Source organism: Xylocopa sonorina, chromosome 9, assembly GCF_050948175.1.
Source record: "Xylocopa sonorina isolate GNS202 chromosome 9, iyXylSono1_principal, whole genome shotgun sequence".
Lineage (NCBI taxonomy): Eukaryota > Metazoa > Arthropoda > Insecta > Hymenoptera > Apidae > Xylocopa > Xylocopa sonorina.
Genome location: NC_135201.1, coordinates 4,853,539 through 4,874,272, shown reverse-complemented (window position 1 = coordinate 4,874,272; position 20,734 = coordinate 4,853,539). Strand labels below are relative to the sequence as shown.

The 20,734-nt window shown below is 39.3% G+C and overlaps 1 protein-coding gene across 1 annotated transcript; it reads right to left on the bottom strand.

Moving 5' to 3' along the window:
- Nucleotides 1-2,168: 2,168 nt before the first annotated feature.
- LOC143427476 (prohormone-1) lies at nt 2,169-20,434 on the bottom strand. The gene is made up of 3 exons (XM_076901648.1): nt 20,397-20,434; nt 13,744-13,866; nt 2,169-2,382 (listed from the first exon to the last, which is right to left on the bottom strand). Exons 2-3 carry the CDS (start codon nt 13,852-13,854, stop codon nt 2,218-2,220), a joined length of 276 nt encoding a protein of 91 aa, XP_076757763.1. The 5' UTR covers nt 13,855-13,866; nt 20,397-20,434; the 3' UTR covers nt 2,169-2,217.
- Between the last annotated feature and the right edge of the window lie 300 nt (nt 20,435-20,734).

Sequence of the window (20,734 nt, the reverse complement as noted above, 5' to 3'; positions counted from 1 at the left end):
TGCTCGACGTCCAATTTCGTGAGTATGCCGATGATCGTCGCCAGATTTCGCGACGCAGGATTACGAAGGCGGACCCAAGAATTCTTCGTTTCCATTCCCTCGTTGCACTTCGCTCCGTTTCATAGCTCTCGAGGATGCCTTAGAAGCGGTTCTAATTGTGAACGTAGGAAATTCCCCGACGATTTCGTAATCGTCGCGTAGAGAAGTTTGGGTCGTCCCAGAACAACGATCCGCAGTCTTTTAAGCAGAAGGGTAGCTTGGATTGTTGGCTTTAGGCGAAGAGCAGTTTTTCTTCGTTTTGATGGGGCGTGAGGATACGTCGAACGCTGTTTGTTCTTCTTTATTTTTTATGCAATGTTTCCACTGTAAAATTGCTTGGTAATTACTCTTCCTTTGCTTTCTTTGTATATGTTACTATGAAAGATCGATATCTGGCAAGTGTCGATATTCTCCAGTCAACATTCGCATAGTCGCTTTGGTGTATGTACAAAATATTTCCTAAATATCATTGCTTCTCCACAATAATCCACAAGAACATTCTTCTTTCTTTTTATTCCAGGAAGCTCAGAAAGCGATCTCGTTGGTCAGACGAGCCACACTTTACTTTTTCCACAGTATCGATACTTCAAATCAAATGTACCTTTTCTCAAATCAAATTCCCCATTTTTGCACAATGTACTTTTTTTATCATCATATTCGCGAAGAAGTATTCTCCAAAATAAAATTTTGTGCGAGAGGTATGTTAGCAGAAGCTTCAAATCACGAAGCTCTGTTACATACAAATTAACAACTCGATAGCTACTATTACATTCACAAATTGTTATTTCCAACTCTTACTTCACTCTCCATCGAAAAATTGCGCGTCTCCAAATCGCGTTCCAAGATGCCACACTGTGAAAACCGTGCGACATAATCTCCAACTTACCCTTCGACGCGCGCGTCTTTGTTTTTCGTACACGCGTCACATCGATCAGCATTACACGCTGCGCTGTTTAACACTGAATTGCATTACCTTTGCAGGTGACGGATAAACGCTGGGAGCAGCGAGGCACGTCCAATGGCCGTTGCGGTTCGCGAACGCACGCGATACACGAATGTCCCCCCGAGCAGAGGGGCGGTTTTCGACTGAAATTGTAAATTTAAATGCAACTGCGTCGCAGATGTATTCGGAATAAAGGGATTATTGGGATCGTGCGTGGCTCGTTTTATTACTTTCAGCGGAGCACCTAACCGTTTGCGTACAACGGGAATAAATTCTTTATTGAATATTCTCCATTAATTACAGCCACCGTGTTTGCGAACGTAATGTCTGGTTTTACATGGGCGCGGCGTTACGCGAGGATCCATTTTGCGAGGAACAGAAAAACAGATAGCGGGCCGGCCGTTTACATCGCGGTGGCGACACACACACACAGCTTCGACAGAGTTCTCTATCGCTAATCTATGGTATTTCTCTTAAATATCGATTAAGTACAACGTATTGCGGGGAATGGCACCGCGCTGATTTACATCCGCGGCATTCGCTGGCACCTTCCACTATGTTACAGCGCAACCCTTGCGCACTGTCGATTCCAGAAAGAACTTTAGACGTATGTACGATCGCTTCAAGAAAGGATCTGCTTGAAATTATTCGATGCGTATGAATCATCAAGTATAAACTCTTACAGAAGAATATACTCGGTATATAAAAACTCCCCTTTAACCCTTAACGTACCAAAATGATTCTCTCCTATTGCCACCCCACCTTGATCAATCTCATTACTTCCATATTCTTAATTTCTTTCGTATAATCGTCCCCACCAATTTCTCCTTCCCAATTCATTCTCATTCACCACTAATATATAATTACAAATATAATTGCATGTCAAGCGATCACTGAACAGCACGAAAGAGACTTCGCCTAGTACGCCAAGAGTTAACACACGTGTACTTAATTATCGTTACCGTTCGCGGCTGTTCAAGAATTACTCTCGTTCGAACGGAGAGCACAAGGTTTAGAATCGACGATTTCTAATAAAGTCGTGACGGACGCGCCCTCCAAGATTAATTAGTAACGCGCGGAGTGAAGCGCGGATGCAAAGCTCGCGGTCGGTGCCAGATGTTCTTTCACCGAGCTAAACTCGGTCGTTTGGAAGCTAACACCTGACGGAGAGGGAGCTAGAAGACAGGGGTAAGACGAAAGCGCGACGTCGACGGTCCCCAGGACGATTCCTGGCTCTACTTGCCGAAGCAGGAGACCGCGTTGAAGGCGCACTGTTTCCAGTAGCTGCGTTTACGCTGGAGGTCGCCGATGTCCAGCTGGTTTCGGAGCCGTTTCACGATCTGCTTCGTGAACAGGTAGTTGATCAGAGCGGTCTCGATGCTCCCGTCGTCGTCCACCAGCTGAAACAGACGCTTTCGACACCTCCTTCGAACGTTGTGTTTCACGCTAAATCGTCACTGAGCGGTCGTTATTTCGTGCTTGAAGGTAGTTGCATGCGAGGAGTCGTTGCGTGCGATGATAAAAAAGCGAGCGAGCAGCTGAGAGAGGCTTTTGATAATTGAAATAACGGTTGTTTAGCAGCCTTCTAAATGTTTAAGCAGAACTGAAAGCGGCAACGGTAATCGTTGGAAATAATCGAAATAAAAGTGTACAATATTGCATGCCGTTATTTGTAATCAGACCAAATGGTTACTCGATGCTATTTGAAATTAGAGGCAGCGCAACGCGGAGAGCGTTTCCTCGTAATTTCTCATAAAAGCCATTGTCGATTCGATGAACACACTGTTCCCAAAGACCATTCCGTGTGACCGAAATTTCATAGACTGTGAACGTCCTCTCGCGTATCGAGAGCAAAAAAATTCTGTCTCTCTGTCGTTGGTTCGTACTTCGAATATATTCCCTTCTAACCATCCCCCGTTATGGGGATAACCCAACCGCGTTAATGGATTTTAATACGCGAGAAAGTAACGTGATTTCGCGTACGTGCACTCAAAAGAGTTTCTCGATGGTATCGAAGAACAATAAGAAACCATTTCGAAAGTACTCATCGACAACAACGCTCTCCTACATTTACCTCGCATTCTTTTACGTTCAAGGAAACTCGAGTAATTAATGAATCGCAAAGTCGTCTCGACGAGACCATCGTAATGTGTGCAGATGATGAACGACGAAGGAGCTACAGAAGGCAATAGCGCGAACAAGTTTGAACATGCAAATAGGTATGCTTAAGAAGAGATAACAAGCCTGGAACGCTTGGGGCTAGGGAGAGAGCAGCAGTTTTTAATAACCCTTCGCTGGAGCGCGGGATTACTCTTTATTTGAACGTTTGGGTAAGGCACGATGTGGATGGGAAGTGGATGAAGCACGGAGCGATTGAGAGCGAGAAATAAATCGAAGAAGTAACCGCTGTCTGTAGAGTTAAAGGGACGTCTATAAACTCGTCGACTCAGCGGCCGCGGACGGGCAACCGGACGTGAACCGAAATCCGATTGCCGTCGCCGAGCTATCGATTATCAGATCAGCTGGAAATTTATCAGCGGTCCCGTGGAAGGTGCACACCACCGGCTCTTCATCCGTCGCTCGTCTACGCGCGTACCATCGAAAACCCACCGCGATATCCGGCTTTGCGTGAGCAATCTCTGGGATTAGTGCTCCCGATGGAGATCGATTTTTAATACGGCGTTCCTTTATGGCGACTGTTTCCGGTTAACCCTCGAACGCCCGCGTTGTTCCTTAGTTACATATTCTTGGTAGGGACCAACATCCCACCATCGATGGTGGGATGAGGACAGCCGGGCTTAACATCTTTCGAATATCCGAGGAAGATCAAGATAGTTGATTAATCTACGGATATTGAATATTTTATTCTGCAAAATGTTCGATGGTTTGAAAGTTTATTCGCGATAATATCAAATGTGAATGTTAGTTGAACGTTTGCGATAACATTGAGTGTCGACACAAGTCACCTCTGTTTATTACTCTAAATTGAAGAGAAATTGATAGAAATTTTTATCTTGTTTATCTAACACAACTGTGCTGCTATTTATTATAATCCTAAGAAATTGAAAAAGTTTGGGAAACACTGGTGTAGCGGAACGTGGCATTTCATTGGACGTAAAAACAGCCCCCGTCCGCATAATCCGACGTGAGTAATTAAAGGGGGATGATTCGCAGAAGTGAAACCTCTCCAAGATTCGACAGAAGAAACCGCAACGGGACTCCATTCGATGAATTCGAGCATGCGGAAAAGGCGATGGAACGAGGGGATACATAAACATGAGTATCGTTCGGATTTCTCGCGCGAGGCGCACTCCTCCTCTCGAGAAGAGGCAGAGGAGAATAAATTCTTATCAATCGAGGCTTCCGTTATTACACGCGATATCGGCTCGCCTCCGATTTTCCATTTCCTCCCAGTATACGTATGCTAATGCCGAGTTACGGTGCATTCCACGGCCCGTTTAAATGCTTAAACGGACGAACATCTAGCTGGAAGTACGCCGTGGGTAGTGGCGGGTGCACGATAACTGATTTGCAATTCAAACGGACAGATAAGAGTTACGCAACAAGGTTGCGTACGAAGAGAGAAGTTTCGAGGCTGCGTGCAACAGATGCGGAAGGAAGATACCACCTATGGAGGCATCCACGCGCCACGTACTCGTCTAGCAAACGGTTCTATCGATTTTATTAGTTCAGTGGGCCACGTATATAATTTTAGAAAATTAATTCAAACAAATACAATACTTGACGATTATTTTGAAATTATTTCGTCTCTATTGTAGATAAAATTTACCCCTTTAGAAATTAAAGTCGCTTCAGACTATGCATTTTCAGAGGAAATTCCTTTTTCCATAACTGAGTTCAATCTGGATTTTATCTATTTAGTGAAAAATGGAATTGCTTCGATTTCCATGTACCTACAAAGAATCAACACAAAGCTTTGACTTTGTAATAATAATTTCGGTAGTTCTACGAACTTTTATAAAACTAGAATGTCAATTTGATTAATGACTCTGTTGCAGCTTTTACTCCCGCAGATGGTCGCAATTGTTACTCGAAATTATCAGTAGCAGCTCAACAACTACAAGTTAAGTTACTATTAAAAATAAACATTTTCTGTTCATCGTAAACGTGCAGTAAAATTTCTATCTCTTTCAACGAGGAATTAAAATTTACTCTGGGTTTTATTTGCACAACAAAAGTTTAAGGAGACGAATTTGTTGAAAGGCTCGCGATTTAATTTACGGAAGGTTGAGGAATACGAAAGGGTGAGTCTAATTTGCGACAGGGTAAATTCGAAGTGCAAACAAACTACCCTGCAGGATAAACAAATGACGGCGCTGTTAACGCGGGGTTGGAAATAATAACTGTCCCGGGTCTACGCGATAGATACTCGTAAACGCGAACAATGGGATGAAAAAAACGAGCAGGCGAACGCAATTTCGTTACGCCGGCAATTTGCTTTGTAACCCGCTTCGAAAGACATTTGTCCTTTCACGTTTCTCCTCACGCTCCTATCTTAACGACCGTCGCTTCCCAGCCCTTCGAGCGGACGAGAAATTTAATTTCTCCCTTTGAAACAGTATTCGTCAACGACCTATTAAATTCTTAAGCAACAGTCGTGAACATGTTTCTTTCCTCCTCCACTTCCGTTGCAATAAAGGGATACTGTTCTCCTCTGATCGGCTGGGGGGAGTTCCGTAAAATCTACAACTCAAGTTCAAAAATTGTAAACGATTACGATACTTTGGAACTATATACTTTTTTCTATTTTGAACTTAGAACTGTTATTTTTTGGTTACGCATTGGTTGCAAAATGGATTTGAAATCTACGAAAGTGTTTGGTTCTGAACCATTTTAGAACTGTTATTTTATGGTTACGAAGAAAACGCTTCCTGCAACAGCAACAATAATAATAATAGTAATCAAACAATCTCTTGGGTAAGTTATTGAATATTATCTTGTCTCAGGGTGCAAGAAAATTATTCTTCAAGAATTCCTCAAGTTTCCTAGCTGTACAGCTAGGATAGACTTAATGCAGTTTATGTAACACGAAATGCAATCTCGATAGGTCCCTGAAGGAAAAGTATCAAGATGATGTACGTAATACAATTTTTTTTTTAAGCGACTTAAGTTGCTCTGCTTCTTAGTTATTAATGGTTCGATCAATTCAGGCGTCTATAAATTGCATCCGGACGTTTGTCTGCCAGGCCAGCTAAAGATGCACCAATGAGAGAGGTCAGACGTAAAATCGGCATAATTGAATCGGAAATACGATTGAATCGCGAGCAAGATTCTACGTCGCACTTGAGGAACGCTGAAGTTTAGCTTTATCGATGCGACGGTTCATAATTCCTGTTTCGTAACTATTTTTTTTTTTCATCAGGATATTTTCTATGGAGTACAATGCATTGAAAACTTTTTTATAATATCAAGTCATCTCAAATGTAATTTTATTTAAAAAGATAATAATTTAGTAGTTTCTTGCTGGGATATTTTTCATTTCTTTTGGTAAATTCTTAATTCTTTCATACATTAATTATATTGTTGAATCGATAAATGATTGTAGATAATTCGAACTTCATTCAATTCAAAGTGGTTATTTAAAAATTTTATTCGTATAATAAACACACCATGATAAATAAATATATCCATGTATCTTCAATGAGTTGCACGTTATTACTTGCATTTTGCAGCAAACATTTTTTCATTAACCTAATAAAAATAAATCTCTATTAATAAAATAAAGCAGCCATTACTGTTATAATAAAACAAAGTAAAAAACAACGTTAATACTAATCCATACTTTTTTTGCACGCGCGCATAATGAATAAAATTATGACTGGACACATTTTGTAACAGAGATTCTCAAACCACGATACACGAGCCACAGTTTCAGTGCAACAAATCAATTAATTAAGTCGGAATAACGAACATGTCCCAACATATGCTACGCGGAGCACTATCAATTTCAACCCTTTGCGCTCGTAGGAGCGACTCTCAGTCGCCACGTTGTTTTCACGTCAGTTTTTCATCGACCAAGTTTCGAAGCCGTACAAAAATGCATCTCAGAGATGAAATTAACGCGAGCGAGGATGGATTCAATTTCGAACAATTGAGGACAGAATTATCTCCATCCTCGAGAGAGTGTACAGCCCCAATCGTGCAAGCAATATCGTAGCATTTAATCGTATCGAGAGCACAAGTAGCGTCGTTACTTACGAGATGACCTAATATATGTAAGCGCCGAGTACACAGGAGTGACGGAATTCAGGGCGATAACGGCGCTCAGGCTGTGTGGGAGCAAGGGGATGAACGGCTTTGTCTTTGACCATCCTGAGGACGCGAGCGATTAAATCTGCGTATCTGCGTTAATTGTGCAGTTTGCGTCGCGCTTACGGCAACGTTATCGTGGGAATTCGGGAATTAACTGTAAGTCCCCAGGGACTCGTTCGCCACGAGCGCACTCGCACAAAAGTAACTCGCGATCTGGCTCGAAACAATTGAATTGCATCTGCTATTGTTACGTTCTGTAACTTTCTTCGAACGTAAACCAGCCCTCCCACAAGTTCATCTGTTCGTGGAGTTGCAAAGTATTGGTGAAGCTTTGCACGACAGCATTTCGCTTGAACCTTTCACTATTTCATGGATACTTTTCATAATAGACGATTGATAATAGAACGAGTTGGTTTCATGTTAAATACGAGTTTGACGTAGATAGGATGCAGTGTCAAAGAATTTTTAAACATGCGAAGAAGGTTTTTGAGGAAGTGTTCGTGAAATAATAAAAGATTTTGGATCAAGTTTTCGCATGGAAATCTTTAAAATGCCTTGGATTTATTTAACAGGGTTTATTCGTTTCTGTTTTGTTAAAAAAATCTCTGTTAAAATATTCAAGTTGAAAAATATCTTGTACTCGCCCAGCTCATCTTATTAATAACCAGCGCACATTATAACGAGCGACAGAAAATTATTCTGTACCAGGCTAGAGAGAAATTAATCTCGAAAAATTGATGAGGTTACACAATAACGATGTACTTAATGAAATCTTGTTTATTTAAAATGCAATAAACTGCGCGATGCTGTTAACGCGATTCTACGAGTGAAACGTCGCTTTTATGTCTGCTCATCGCATAAACATTATTACTTCAGGAGAAATCTTGTTCGTACTAGTGAAAGGTTTAAACGTATCGAAAGTATCTGAGAAATTCCAAACGACGGATATTATCTCCATTATTTCTATTATCTCTGCCTTCTCATTGGCCAACGTTAACGCAAGCGCGATTGGTCAATCGCTGGTCCCTTTAAAGCACGCGTTCGAATTTAATCGACGATTACGCGAGAGCCACGCAAGCGCCTGTTTACTTTCATCAGTAATAATTAACCGAGGGAAATCTGCGACAAAGTAACCAAATGAAACGTTTATTGCCTTTAATATAGGCAGCAGGGAAACGCGCATTTAGTATTAATCATTTATATTGGACAGAGTGCAAAATTCGTAGCTCGATCGTAATCAAAGTAAAAAGGTCAGGCCACGAGTGGGACACGTGGAATTCGGTTCAGTTCCAAGGCAGCCATCACGCAACGTGGGAGACGTTTGTTCTACCTTAAGCGATTAACCCAACTGTTTGTAGCGATTATGAAAATTCGTTTAATTTCCTATCCATAATTGTTTGTCGTCAGAGCTGCTCGAGCATCCGTTCTAATTAAACTGAATTATACGCGTATCAGCCTACAGGCTCTCTAGCGAACAATTTTTCCGAGTTCAAACACTGTCAGAGTAATTACGTTTCAATAAAAATCCCTTTGTAACGCGAAGATAAACACCCATCCTGGCACAGAGACTATGAATCTCACGTGGTAGCCAGCTACAGGCAAACTGCGATTCATATCGAGCCAACGCTCATAAACCGCCTGAAGGCGCAACGAGCGTCGCATAACTTAACTTTAGCCAACAGCACAGAGTGGTATAACTTCCACAGTGCCTACAGCCGACTGAACAGACACGAACGCGGAACAATTGAAGGGGTTTAGGTTTTATTTCGCCACACTGTCTATTAGAAAACTGCAATATTGTAGATGGCGTTTGTGGGGGTTGTTTCCCTTCTAACAGAGTCTTTTCACTTTTAGGACACCCTTTGTATCGTTATTTTGGTATTTAAGTTTTTATACTTCTCATACTATCGTTGGATGTCTAATTACTATCTTTTTGAGCCTTAACTATTATCGCTGTTCTATGTAAATACCAATTCACCTTCAATAATCGTATACCCTAAACGTTACTCATCCTTGATCCTTCACTACACCCTTCAACCTATGAAACTATCCCTTCCTAACGTCCTCACGAAATTGCTTTAAATACCAGGCTCGAAAAGCCAGAGCGGCTTCTTTGATGTTCGAAGAGGGGTGGGTTTTATTGCGAAGTATACGATGATGTCTGACATGAAGAATGAGTCTCTTTTTTCATTCTTTCTTTATACTTGTACGATATATAATCGTTAACGATTAGATGCAGTCCAAATTGTCACAATTTTGGTTTAAATAAATAAAAAAGAAAAAAAGAGGAACATTTATTTTAGCCACGAACCGCTACTGGTTTTTGACTATGAATATGAATAGGCTGCTTTGGCTTTTCGAGCCTGGTATTTAAAGGAATTTTTTAAGGGTCTTGAAGGTTCATGAAGTAGTTAGTTGGCATGCAACGTTATTACATGCGATTCTTGTATCGCTTTGCTTACTTTTTCTTTGTACTTCTAGTTTAGTATAATATATTTCTTACATATTGCTAGACACTGTTACTAATTATTATTATTACTATCTACTATAATACTCTTCTTTACCTATATAAGTTATTTTCTTTATGTTTTGTCCCTCGACTAATTTTTATATATGTATCTATCTTATATTTCATAAATTAAGCTGTTATAAACTTGAACACGTGAAGTGAAGAGGTTTTGACGCGAACTGCACATCGCCTAAGTGTAAAGGGCTAACAGATGGATTGAATTTGGGAGGCAACGACTCTCGAGCCAGAATAGGGACCGTGCAACAGGTTTCCACTTCCGTTTCGAGCCCATCGACTGCTTTCTAGTTCCGCGAGGCTTCTTGCGCGATTGTTCGTTACGTCCTAGATAACTTAAATTCCATTGTATACGTTCAAGAGTTTTACACATATTTTGATTCCTATTGCGACATATGAAACGCGAAAGATGTTACGAGTACTGTTGTATATTTATAAACTATTTTTTTGTGGATAGTTTGAAGGATTTGTATGAAACAAGATAAATCTATCGTTTTATGAATTTTCATATCGAAACTAGACCTAGAGATATATTATTTCTGAACGTAAGAATAGAGATTGAGATAATCTTGACTTTAGAAAAATTCATTTAGAGGATTACTATAGCTACTTTTGTTGTCTTCTACCAGCGATAACAAATTTCCATTTCAGCAGAAGACTTCACAGAACCAAGTGTTTGTAAAAAAAATCTGCAGTGGAAGATTCGACTGATATGCTAGACTCGCGATGTTTCCACAAAGGATGCAAAGGGCTAAATAACAAACAGTATTAAACAAGCAATTATGGTGTATCTGTTGAGACAACTAGCTCGAAGATTTTAACGAGAAACAAGATGAATACACCGTATCCTGACGCAAGAAAGCAATTTAATTGCGTCTCAATTAGACGAATAAAATTATTCCCGACCCATTAAACAGCCACATCGCACAAATGGAACGTTTCATTCCCAATTTCTTTCGCGAATTATATTACTGAATTAAACGCGTTGGAAACTAATTGCGAGAGCGAAACACGCGATGAATTAATTCATATCCTCCCCAACTGTAGTGGAATCACAATTTCAGTTCTCTACCAAGCGACTTCGCGTCATCGTGCAAAGTTTTCTAAGCATCGATGTTCATACGAGAGAACCAGCTATGACGAATGACTTTTCGACAAACCACAACTTCTTGCGCACCCACAACTTCTTACGACCATCAACTTCCATACCCTCGACACAACTTCCGGCTGACTGTAAAGAATCACTTTACGGATTTCTGTAGCGATTCATTGGTATCGATTCGAGGCGGGGACCGACACTTTCCTATTTCCCCTACGTATAAACGAGCGCGTCGTCCTGAAAGAGACGAAGGATTTGAAAGTCGGAAAGCGCTGCTCTGAACGGTTCGAAGGGTGGCAAGAAAGTTCGACGGCGGATCGAGAGGCCACCGTTTCGCAGAATCGCTTGGCGATCCCTTCGCTGGTGACGGATGGTGGGATTGTTAATATCTGTTGAGGGTGATACGGGTGGAAAATCGAATCGATCCGAACGGTCCGTGGGACCTTGGCTGGCACGTCCGTAGCCGCGTTTCTATATTAAAAAGGGAGAAAAGAGCTCGCAGCGCGGCTCTGCGGCGAAACTGTCGCCATTTATCTCGACGCGCGTGACAGTGGTACAAATTGTGCGACTGACGGCGGGTCCCGCGGAGGAATGATTTCCCCTCGTTATTTTTCAGGGGTATGCAACCACGATCGTTGATGTAACGTCACCAAGTTATGGGGACACTTGCGTAATTGTGACGAATGCCACGGAAAAGTTGGGCTATTCGGGGATTTCGTGGAATGTTGTATTATAGTGTGCTTTGCACCGTGTCCTGCCAGGGACGTTGCGTGTGGTTGTGCTGGTTCTGTTTTGCACGAGGACAATTTATAGAAGGGGCGCCATATCGCTGCGAAAATTTCTATACTTTTTATGGGTCGAGGCTAAGCTGTGATCTTACGTGTCTGCGATTACACAGGGGTAACATAGTAATTTTGCTGAAATTTTTAGCTCTTCTTCGTTCTCCGAATAGAAGAGTAACTTTAAAGGACGTGGGTTCATCCATACAGGTTTTATAGAAAATTCTAGATAGTAGAAGAATCACGCTAAATCGATGCAGTGGTTTCTGAGAATGTATAATATTATATGAAAACTAAAGTGTTTTAAACAATAATGTATTATAATATTTGGCAGCGAAGTGGAATTTCTCAAGATTGCACGAGTATAATTAAAAAATAATCTTTTTCGTAATTGCAGTGTAGAGATTTACCACGATTATAGAAAAATCTAATGCGTACACCACTTTTGCATTATATATCGCAGTAATATCCAGCTGCCTTTGGCCACAATAATATTTTAAAATCGATGTTCTATATCGTATGAACTACTTTTTCCGTCTACGTATATTACGCTGTGCACGTATACGTTATATTTATCGAAAAATTCATAGCAGAACTTATTATCGCGATGATGAATGTCTGAAGAAAATTGCAAAATTTTTCTACTTCCATTTACGTATCTTTTTTAACGCGAAATCAGAACTTTTATGTACAAAATGTTGAATTTTAACCGAATCCATTAATCGTTTGAGTTCCACATCAAGTTTTATCAAAAATTGAATTTTATCATTGAAAAAAGAACATCAACGTTATTTGAATTTTATTGTTAAAGAATTCGAAAATTGAATGAACCTTTCTGAAAGTAGTTCAACGATTGTTTGGAGCCTAAACTTGCAGCTTGTTTCAATTTGCAAATTGCCAAACACTGCATATGCACGCGTTGGGAATGTTTTCATGACAGATTAATCGTCTATAGATGATTAAATTGATCGCTGAACGCAGTTTAGCAACAATAACTCGAATCGCGTATAACAGGTGTCCTCGTAAAACTAACGTGTACTTCACTGATTGCTCGATAGCAATTGGCTAATTAACAGCGGCCGAGAAATTAACTACGAACCCGTGAAAAGCCGGCTCCGTGGTTTCGCTGGCGAAAAATCGTTTCGAACCGCGCCCGATCATTCAAACCGCGTCTCGTTTCATCGATTATAAATGATATCGCGTCAACGGTGATATATCATGGCGGGGAAAAAGGAATGAGAAAACTGCACAACATCATAATGGAACGACAAACGTTTAGAAAAAGGAATCCGAGCGCGTGATTGTGATCCCATATAATAGAAAGAGGAGAGAGGAAGAGACACAGAGCGATTTGAAAACATGCAAAGCACAAGCTTGACACCTTATATGTACACCTCTGTTTGTAAGTGTTGGGGTACCAGCAATTTTTAATACGATTTTGCTACCTTTTGTTGATCATGAATTGATAATTCTATTAATTAGGTGGTACTGGTAACTTCAGGTGTTCAAAGTGGATTGTCTGCTACGAGAACGATGAAACTTGTAATTTCGATGTACGAGTTGTTAAACATTATATTTGCATCGTTCAAATACGATAATTTATTTATTCTGTATAATGATCGTAAGTTACTTTTTATAAATGTACCTTTAAGTACCTTTCGTGAATATCTCTGTGAATGTACCTTTAAATACCCCTTACAAATAATTCACCTCTATTCCAGTTGTTCCAAAAGGCAGGCCAAAACGGAAACACGACGAGTGCCCCAACGCTTGCAAACAGATGAGAGCAGACACGCGAAGAAACAACCGTATGCTTCGATCACGAGTGGCCGTGTTAAAAAATTCCATTCTTCGGAACCAGTTCAAGCGGAGGGCGAGAAAATCGGGGCCAGCGCGAGGTGAAAGGGTAACGAGGCCCGTTTGTCACCCCTCGAGTATCGCGACGCGAGCCCGTGGGAGCTCGTTAAGAACGTTACACCTCGTTCGTCGCCTCCCTGTATTTCTTCTACAGCGATGCGAAGCGCGAGCGATCGCAGCGAGCAAACTGGTGCCGCTGATTGTTACAAGGGTGCGTTTCGTTACTTACGTCTACCTCGTTTAAGAGCCTCTCCTTGTCGGCGGCCGGCAGAGCTGTCGACCAATCGATCAACGCCAGCAGGACAACGGCCAGGAACACGGCAATCCGCAACGACGACATAATGCTTCTGTCCTGCGACAGAGAGTTTGTTAATACCACTAATTCTGGGGAAAGGGTTGGTGGCGCGACACCATTTATGTGGAGAGTAGATGTCTCTTGATACTTCTCTGCTTTAACCCATCGATAAATAAAACTGAAGAAACAAATTTAATATAAGTTTCATAAATGTGTTTATAAGTAACAATCAAAGATCTATCCTTAGAAGTAAATTTCAACTAAGACATTTTGAATGGTAGCGAGTTGTGGACAGCGAAATTAAAAAATAATCAGGAGTGCAAAGGGTTGATACAAGTATGAGCCGGTTTCTTTCAAAATGGTGTAAGTCCATTTCTGACAGAAAATTAGTTAGTGATAACAATGAATGCTTTTGATTTATAATTAATTCCCAAAAAAAATCTTTCAAAATTTTCATCATTTTGTCGGTAGAAATTTACGTAGTTAATGAAATTACAAATGTAATTACTTTAAAAGTGGTGTAAGTCCTCGTTTTCCTCAAAGACATAATATTTCTCTACTTCATTTGTATACCATTCTGTTTATCCATTCTGTCACGTTTGCTCACACCCAAAAAAGTATGTAAATCAATATTCTGTATTATTAGAGGTTGTTTCTATGAGCCAGCCTAAGTACAAAGAAAAGAAACTTCATTTTACAGTACATTTCGTTCACAGTAAATGAAAATTATAGGTCAGTTAAATCGTAAAGGCTATAAAATTCAAACTGTATATGCGAGATAAGATTAAATATTTGGTGTATAGTTTAGAAAGAGGGAATGTCTGCTCTGCAGTGAAACAGTGCATGGAATGCTTCTGCTTTGCCTCGTTAACCCGAGCCTTTGTACTCAAAGAAATGCCATTTTTGTACACGGTAGATTGCGAAATAAGACAGAATGCGAGAGCCTGATGATCTTAAAAAAATGTTACGAGTTTTTAAGTTCAGACATTTCATGAGACGTTGCCTCATGCATAAGAAATGAGGGACAAGGTATTCAACTATTAATAAAATACGTGGCGCTCCGCTTCCGTTTAATAGCAGTGTGGAGATGAAGTGGAATTTCTCTTATCTTGTTTCAGTATTACACAGTGTGCTAAAATTTAAATTACCGTAAAATAATTACTGTTGTACCGCTCATTTTATCTCAGTTGCATTAAATTGTATTAAATGTGAATTTCGAGACGACAGATCCCATTAATAAGACAATAATCATTTTATTGTGCAGTAATTTTGATTTCATAAAGAAGAGATAGGAATTTATGAAAATTGTAGCGTTTATGCCTTAATTATATATCACAAATTAAATATTTAATTAAGATACGAATGTTACATGTTTTAATTAAATTTATAAATTTTAATCTTTCTAAAATGCCTTATAATATTAAATGTATAAATTATTATTCGAAGAACGACGAGGTTAAATTGACCGAATCTTCGCTTTTTTCTTTAAAAATATGAAAAGAAAATGAAAATGAAAATTTCCAAAGAGAGAAAATTAAAATGTTCTTTTCGTGATACCATATTAGGACACAAACTTCATTTCACGAGCGATACTGCAGTGTTGCTTGCAGACTAAAATATTAAAACTTCATTTCCTCGATGAAACTGTCTCGCCGTATTCTCAGCTTCTCTATCCAAACCTTTCTTATGGACCAACGATAAATTTCCAAGCTGTACGAGCAATCGTTATCGAGGGATAACTTGCTTCCATTCGCCTGAGCGAAAGTCGTATTTTCGCAATTGGAGAATCTGGTCGAGACACGAGTTTACTCTTGTCAGAAATGTACGAAACGTATACACGCACGTTTTCTATTTTATACAGAGTGTCCCGACAATAACAATGCGATTGGAGGTAACGTCCCTTCATAGAAAGATAAATCGGATGTGGAGAATGAAATTGTTTCACTTTCGAGAGAGACAATTTAAAATTCTGTCAGATCTATAATGGTTGTACCAATTGTAAATTTTTCTAACTGTCCAATTCTAATAAAATAAGCTTATGTACATATTTCATACTAATTTAAACAAGTGTTTCTATAAGAAATAAAAAATTTAATTAAAATTTATAGCATTCATAATAAAAATTCATAATATACTGATAAAAAATTGCTCTGAATTTTTATGATATTTACAATCATTTAAAAAATGTCTGATTTAATCTCAAAAAAAAATAATTCCATTTAAGTACTTAAAAATCGTTTAATTCCACCAATTTTTTAATATTACTTTTTATCCAGATTTATGATATCAGAACTTTTTTTTCGGTGTGGCTTGTTTAAAGCTATGCTTCGATACTGCTTCGAACTCTGCTTTAAGTATCGTTAATGAAGCTCTGTTTCCAAGCGATGGCTTGGTTCGTCAACACTTATTCAAACAGATCCGGCAATAATCCACCATCGACGTTGCACAAGCGTATCTCTGAATATCTGAACGCTATGTATAGAAATTTCTTGTGGTTCTCGTGAGAAATGCCGTCTTTTATTAGAGTTATTCACCTTAATGTCAAACACCACGATGTTAAACAATTTTTCGATATTTGTCGCTTGTTTTAATTAATAAATATATTAAAATTTCTAAAGAAGCAAGTATTTGCAAAATAATATTGAAAAATATTTGCAATTTTAGTATAGATTTTTTAATATGGCCAAATTTTTTAATTTGAGTGCTTTTGAAAAATAGAAACGACAATGGTTCACTTAATATGTGCATAAATATTTTACACTGGAAATTTTTTGTCTAATTATATTGCGTCCTCGTAAAAATTAAATGCATACATGATAATTAACAGAAATATTATTTTCATTTCGTATGAGAGACACCCGATTTTATTTTATCATTCTTTTTTACTTTTAATAAAAATAATTACCGGTCGTGCTAGTTAATTATATCCTATTTCCCGTAATTCGAAAGGGGGAAATTCGATATTTTACGCTGTTCCATACTGAGAGCACCATAAACTAATTATAGGAAATGAGAATTTCGCTAAAAACGACGGACATAATTGAAATCGTTATTACACTTTAAATTGGATTGTTACCAATTAAAACCACCAAATTTTTCACGTATAATTCCACACTTTCGCGCTATTCTATATTATATATGAAAAATGTCACAAGTTAATTACAGAAAACGAGGATCTTTCGAAAAGTAAACCGTGATTACATTTCGAATTCGATTCTTATCGAACCAAATCAAAACAGTAATACATAATTTCCTAATTTTTAATACTTCTCCAAACAAACTACAACAACACTGATTCTAAATTTCTAATAATTAATTAATTTTACTAATATCATCTGGTACCATTAATATTATGCTATTAACTGATACCATTATTACTATTATCTACTTCCAAAGCAGATACATATGTTAATAGATATAATAAAAATAATATCTACAAATAAACTAAAACTCGTCCTCAAGAGAACAACGTCAAAGATCGCAACAAGTCAGCTGTCTTTAAAGAGCAATTAATACGGTTTGCGGATCGATACGGACACGCCTGCCCTGCTCTAATCCGAGGAAGACACCTCGACGCAACGAAGGAAGCGGCGATTTTCCAATTGCTATAAAATTGACGGGGTCCGGCTACGTTTTGATCGCTGTCGAAATCGGTTTTATTTGCCGCGGGGCTGACGCGTGCAGGGAGGGTCGATTTCGCGGACTCGACAGCTCGATTCCGTTTGACGAACACGGACAGCCACTCCGGTTGTCGTTGACAGAGCGATAAATCGTGCGCGGGAATTTCAGAAAACGACACGACGGCCCTCGCTTAACGTGTTCGAGTGCCACGACGCGGCGTACCGCGATCAATTAAATATTTGCACAGCGATGGAGGCGCACCTGGACGATTCGTCGCCTCGATAAGAGAACCGTGTCCCTCCTAGTTAACCCTTAACTCGAAAGGATTTGAACTTAAGCGATGCGCAGAAATATTCGCGAGACAAATCAGAAATTAATTATATACACTACTGTGCAAAAGTGTTGTGTCATCGCGTGACTTAAATCGATCGACGTTAACGACGCTTGCTAATTACCACGCTGTAGATTCCAACGTTTCGCTGTGCCATAATTGTTCTACACGTGGGAAGTATCTCTTAGTCTATTAAAATCTGGACCGACTGGCTGTGTTGCGATGAAAAGAACCATTGTTTCGGATAAGAAATGAAGAGAAAAGACTGAAGTATGCTCGAGAGCATAGTAATTGGGAAATAGAAGACTGAAGAACAGTCTTATGGGCTCACCTACAGTCTAGATATAGTACCATGGCCAATTAGTATCAAAGAAACAGTTATCGGTCGTGGTAGACCAGACGATCGATAAAGGCAAGCAGTCAGTTGGCACTGAGATCTGTCAGAGAGCAGACGTCTTATTAATCGCTTCGATAGTTGTAAAATTATCTACTAATTAATGTGTTTTAAACAGTTACCAGTCATTTTATTTTGTAATAACCGAGAAGCGCTTGATTGGCAACAATATAATAAGAGAAAGGTGGTTAAAAGTGGCTATCGAATTCTAATATAGTCTAAACTGTAATTATTAATTTTACTCAGTATCAGAATCGAGTCACGCTGCTGAGAAACGGGATGGATCTGGCAATTACATGCTTGACACGCGTTAAGAAACATCGACGAGGGTCGTTTTGCCTCCAGACGAGAGACAATGGCGAGTAATTGCGCGCCTCCCCCGGCAACAGGTTCCTCCGCGTCCTAACGCGTGAATTAGAGGAGCGAACGCCACCCTCTAGCGACCCTAACAGCTCTCCGTCCTCCTTCGAGTCTACTTTCCAACGATTCTTCATTCCAGTTCGAAAATTACTTGACACATCAATTTTTGATAGGAGTCAAAGATCAATCCAAAATGAATGGGCTCTCCTTACTTCGAAACAAGAAATATGAAATAGCTCGAGTCCCTTTTGTCGGTATTTAAATATGAAGAGTCAGTATTTAACATTTTCACTGCGAGTGTGGTATATAAACCACATACTAAAATTCTAGCCAGAAGCGAGTGTGATATATTAAAAACATATTAATTCTAACGAATATCAAATAGCAGCTGTGGCTTATATGCTACTAAAATAAAAATAAAATAAATACAATAAAAAGAAACTTTTTTAAAATAGAATATCACTTGAGTAATATAAAGTTAGAATGTATATACTTATTTTACCCGTAATTAAAGCGTTAAATATGAATGGTCGGTATCGTAAAGATATTTCTAATTGCATATATAATCGCATCAATCTATTCTTTAACAGTATAAATCTGTTAAATTTTATTATGCAATAATAGTTGATAAAAGATTTAAGTCCATATTTTTATAGAAGTTTCCTTTGCTGAAATGGATTTTTTAATATTAAAAAAAAAAAAAAAAAAAAAAACGGTTCATATATTTGTTCTGCGCATAACGACTAGATTTAAATAGTGACCATTTACTTTATTGGCAAATGAAATTGTTCAAGCTCGAAAGAGGGCGTGGAGGACGTGGGACGCGTCTTTTGTAGGGGTCGAAACAGAAGAAACGATTGTAACTTTTTGAATGAACTGTTACATAAAAGTGAGCGACTGAGTTCCCATTCAAGTGTCAAAGGCACTGCGCCAGCCGTGGACGAGCAAATGCAATGGCAATTGTTTGGCGAACGAGTTACGCAACCCCTTTTTTAATCGCGCTCTCTGTCTCGCTGAATTTTTTGCGCCTCCGAGGACACTTTTCCCAATTTTTGAATAAAAGAGGGATATTCGCGACAGGTTTTTAATCGACTATAAAATTACAAACACGCATGATGTAACGAATAAAAAAAAGAAACGCAAATCGATTTAAGATTAATTGCGAGAAGAGAAAGAAAAATAAAAAATGTACACGTGAAAGTTCACATGGGACAATAGAAAAACCGCCAGCTCTCTGCTGTTATTGTTTATATTATTTTTACAACACAGTACCGTAGAAGAAAGAGTGCAATGCGAATTTTGACGCTCGATTTAGGAACGACTGAGAGAAGGCAAAGATTTTTAATAACAATGTTGTAACAAATAAGAAGACACTACTGTCGATACTAACGTAAGACTGCAGAGAAACTGCCATTACTCAATTTTTAATGTCGTTATTAGAACGAATAAATGATGAACAAATGTTGAAAATAGCTCAGAGGGAAGCGCAAACACGAATTACGACGTTCGATTTAGGAACGATAGAAGAAGGCAAATGAATCTTACCACCAATATTGTAACAAACCAAAGAAACACAAATATGGAAGCTTAAATGAGATAGCAAAAAAAGCCACCATTGCTCCCTTATTATTAATATTACTAGTACGTAAAAATGGCACAAAAAAAGAGAACAAACCCAAATTTCTACGCTCGATTTACAAACAACTAAAAGAGAACGCAGATCTTTTCGCAGCAATATTGTAACAAATAAGAAAACCACTATTGCTCCCTTGTTATTAATATTATAATTCCATGAAAATGGCACGCAAAGGGAAGCAGAGACACGAATTTTGACGCACGATTTGAAAGCGATCGGTAGAAGATAAAAATAACGTGGAGTACCTCTGTGGAAGAGTCGGCAAAGGGGATGGTTCCGGGGGGTGGTCGACGGCGGTGGGTGTTTTTCGTGAGCAGCTGCGAGGATCGGTGCTTCAGCGGCACAGTGACTGAGCTTGGAAGCACGCGACCACTTTATATCCGAGACGCGGACTGGGTCGGCGGCGTTGGTGGTGGAAACGCTGCGGGTGGAGAACCCACCCTCCCCGGCGATCACGCGTTTCGACGACAATTCGATGATATTTCGACGCGCGAGTGGAGCTTTTCATCGCCGGTGCGCCACGGGACCACTGCCCACTTCTTCCTCGCGGTAATGTTCCACCGATTAAACGATTAATTCGATC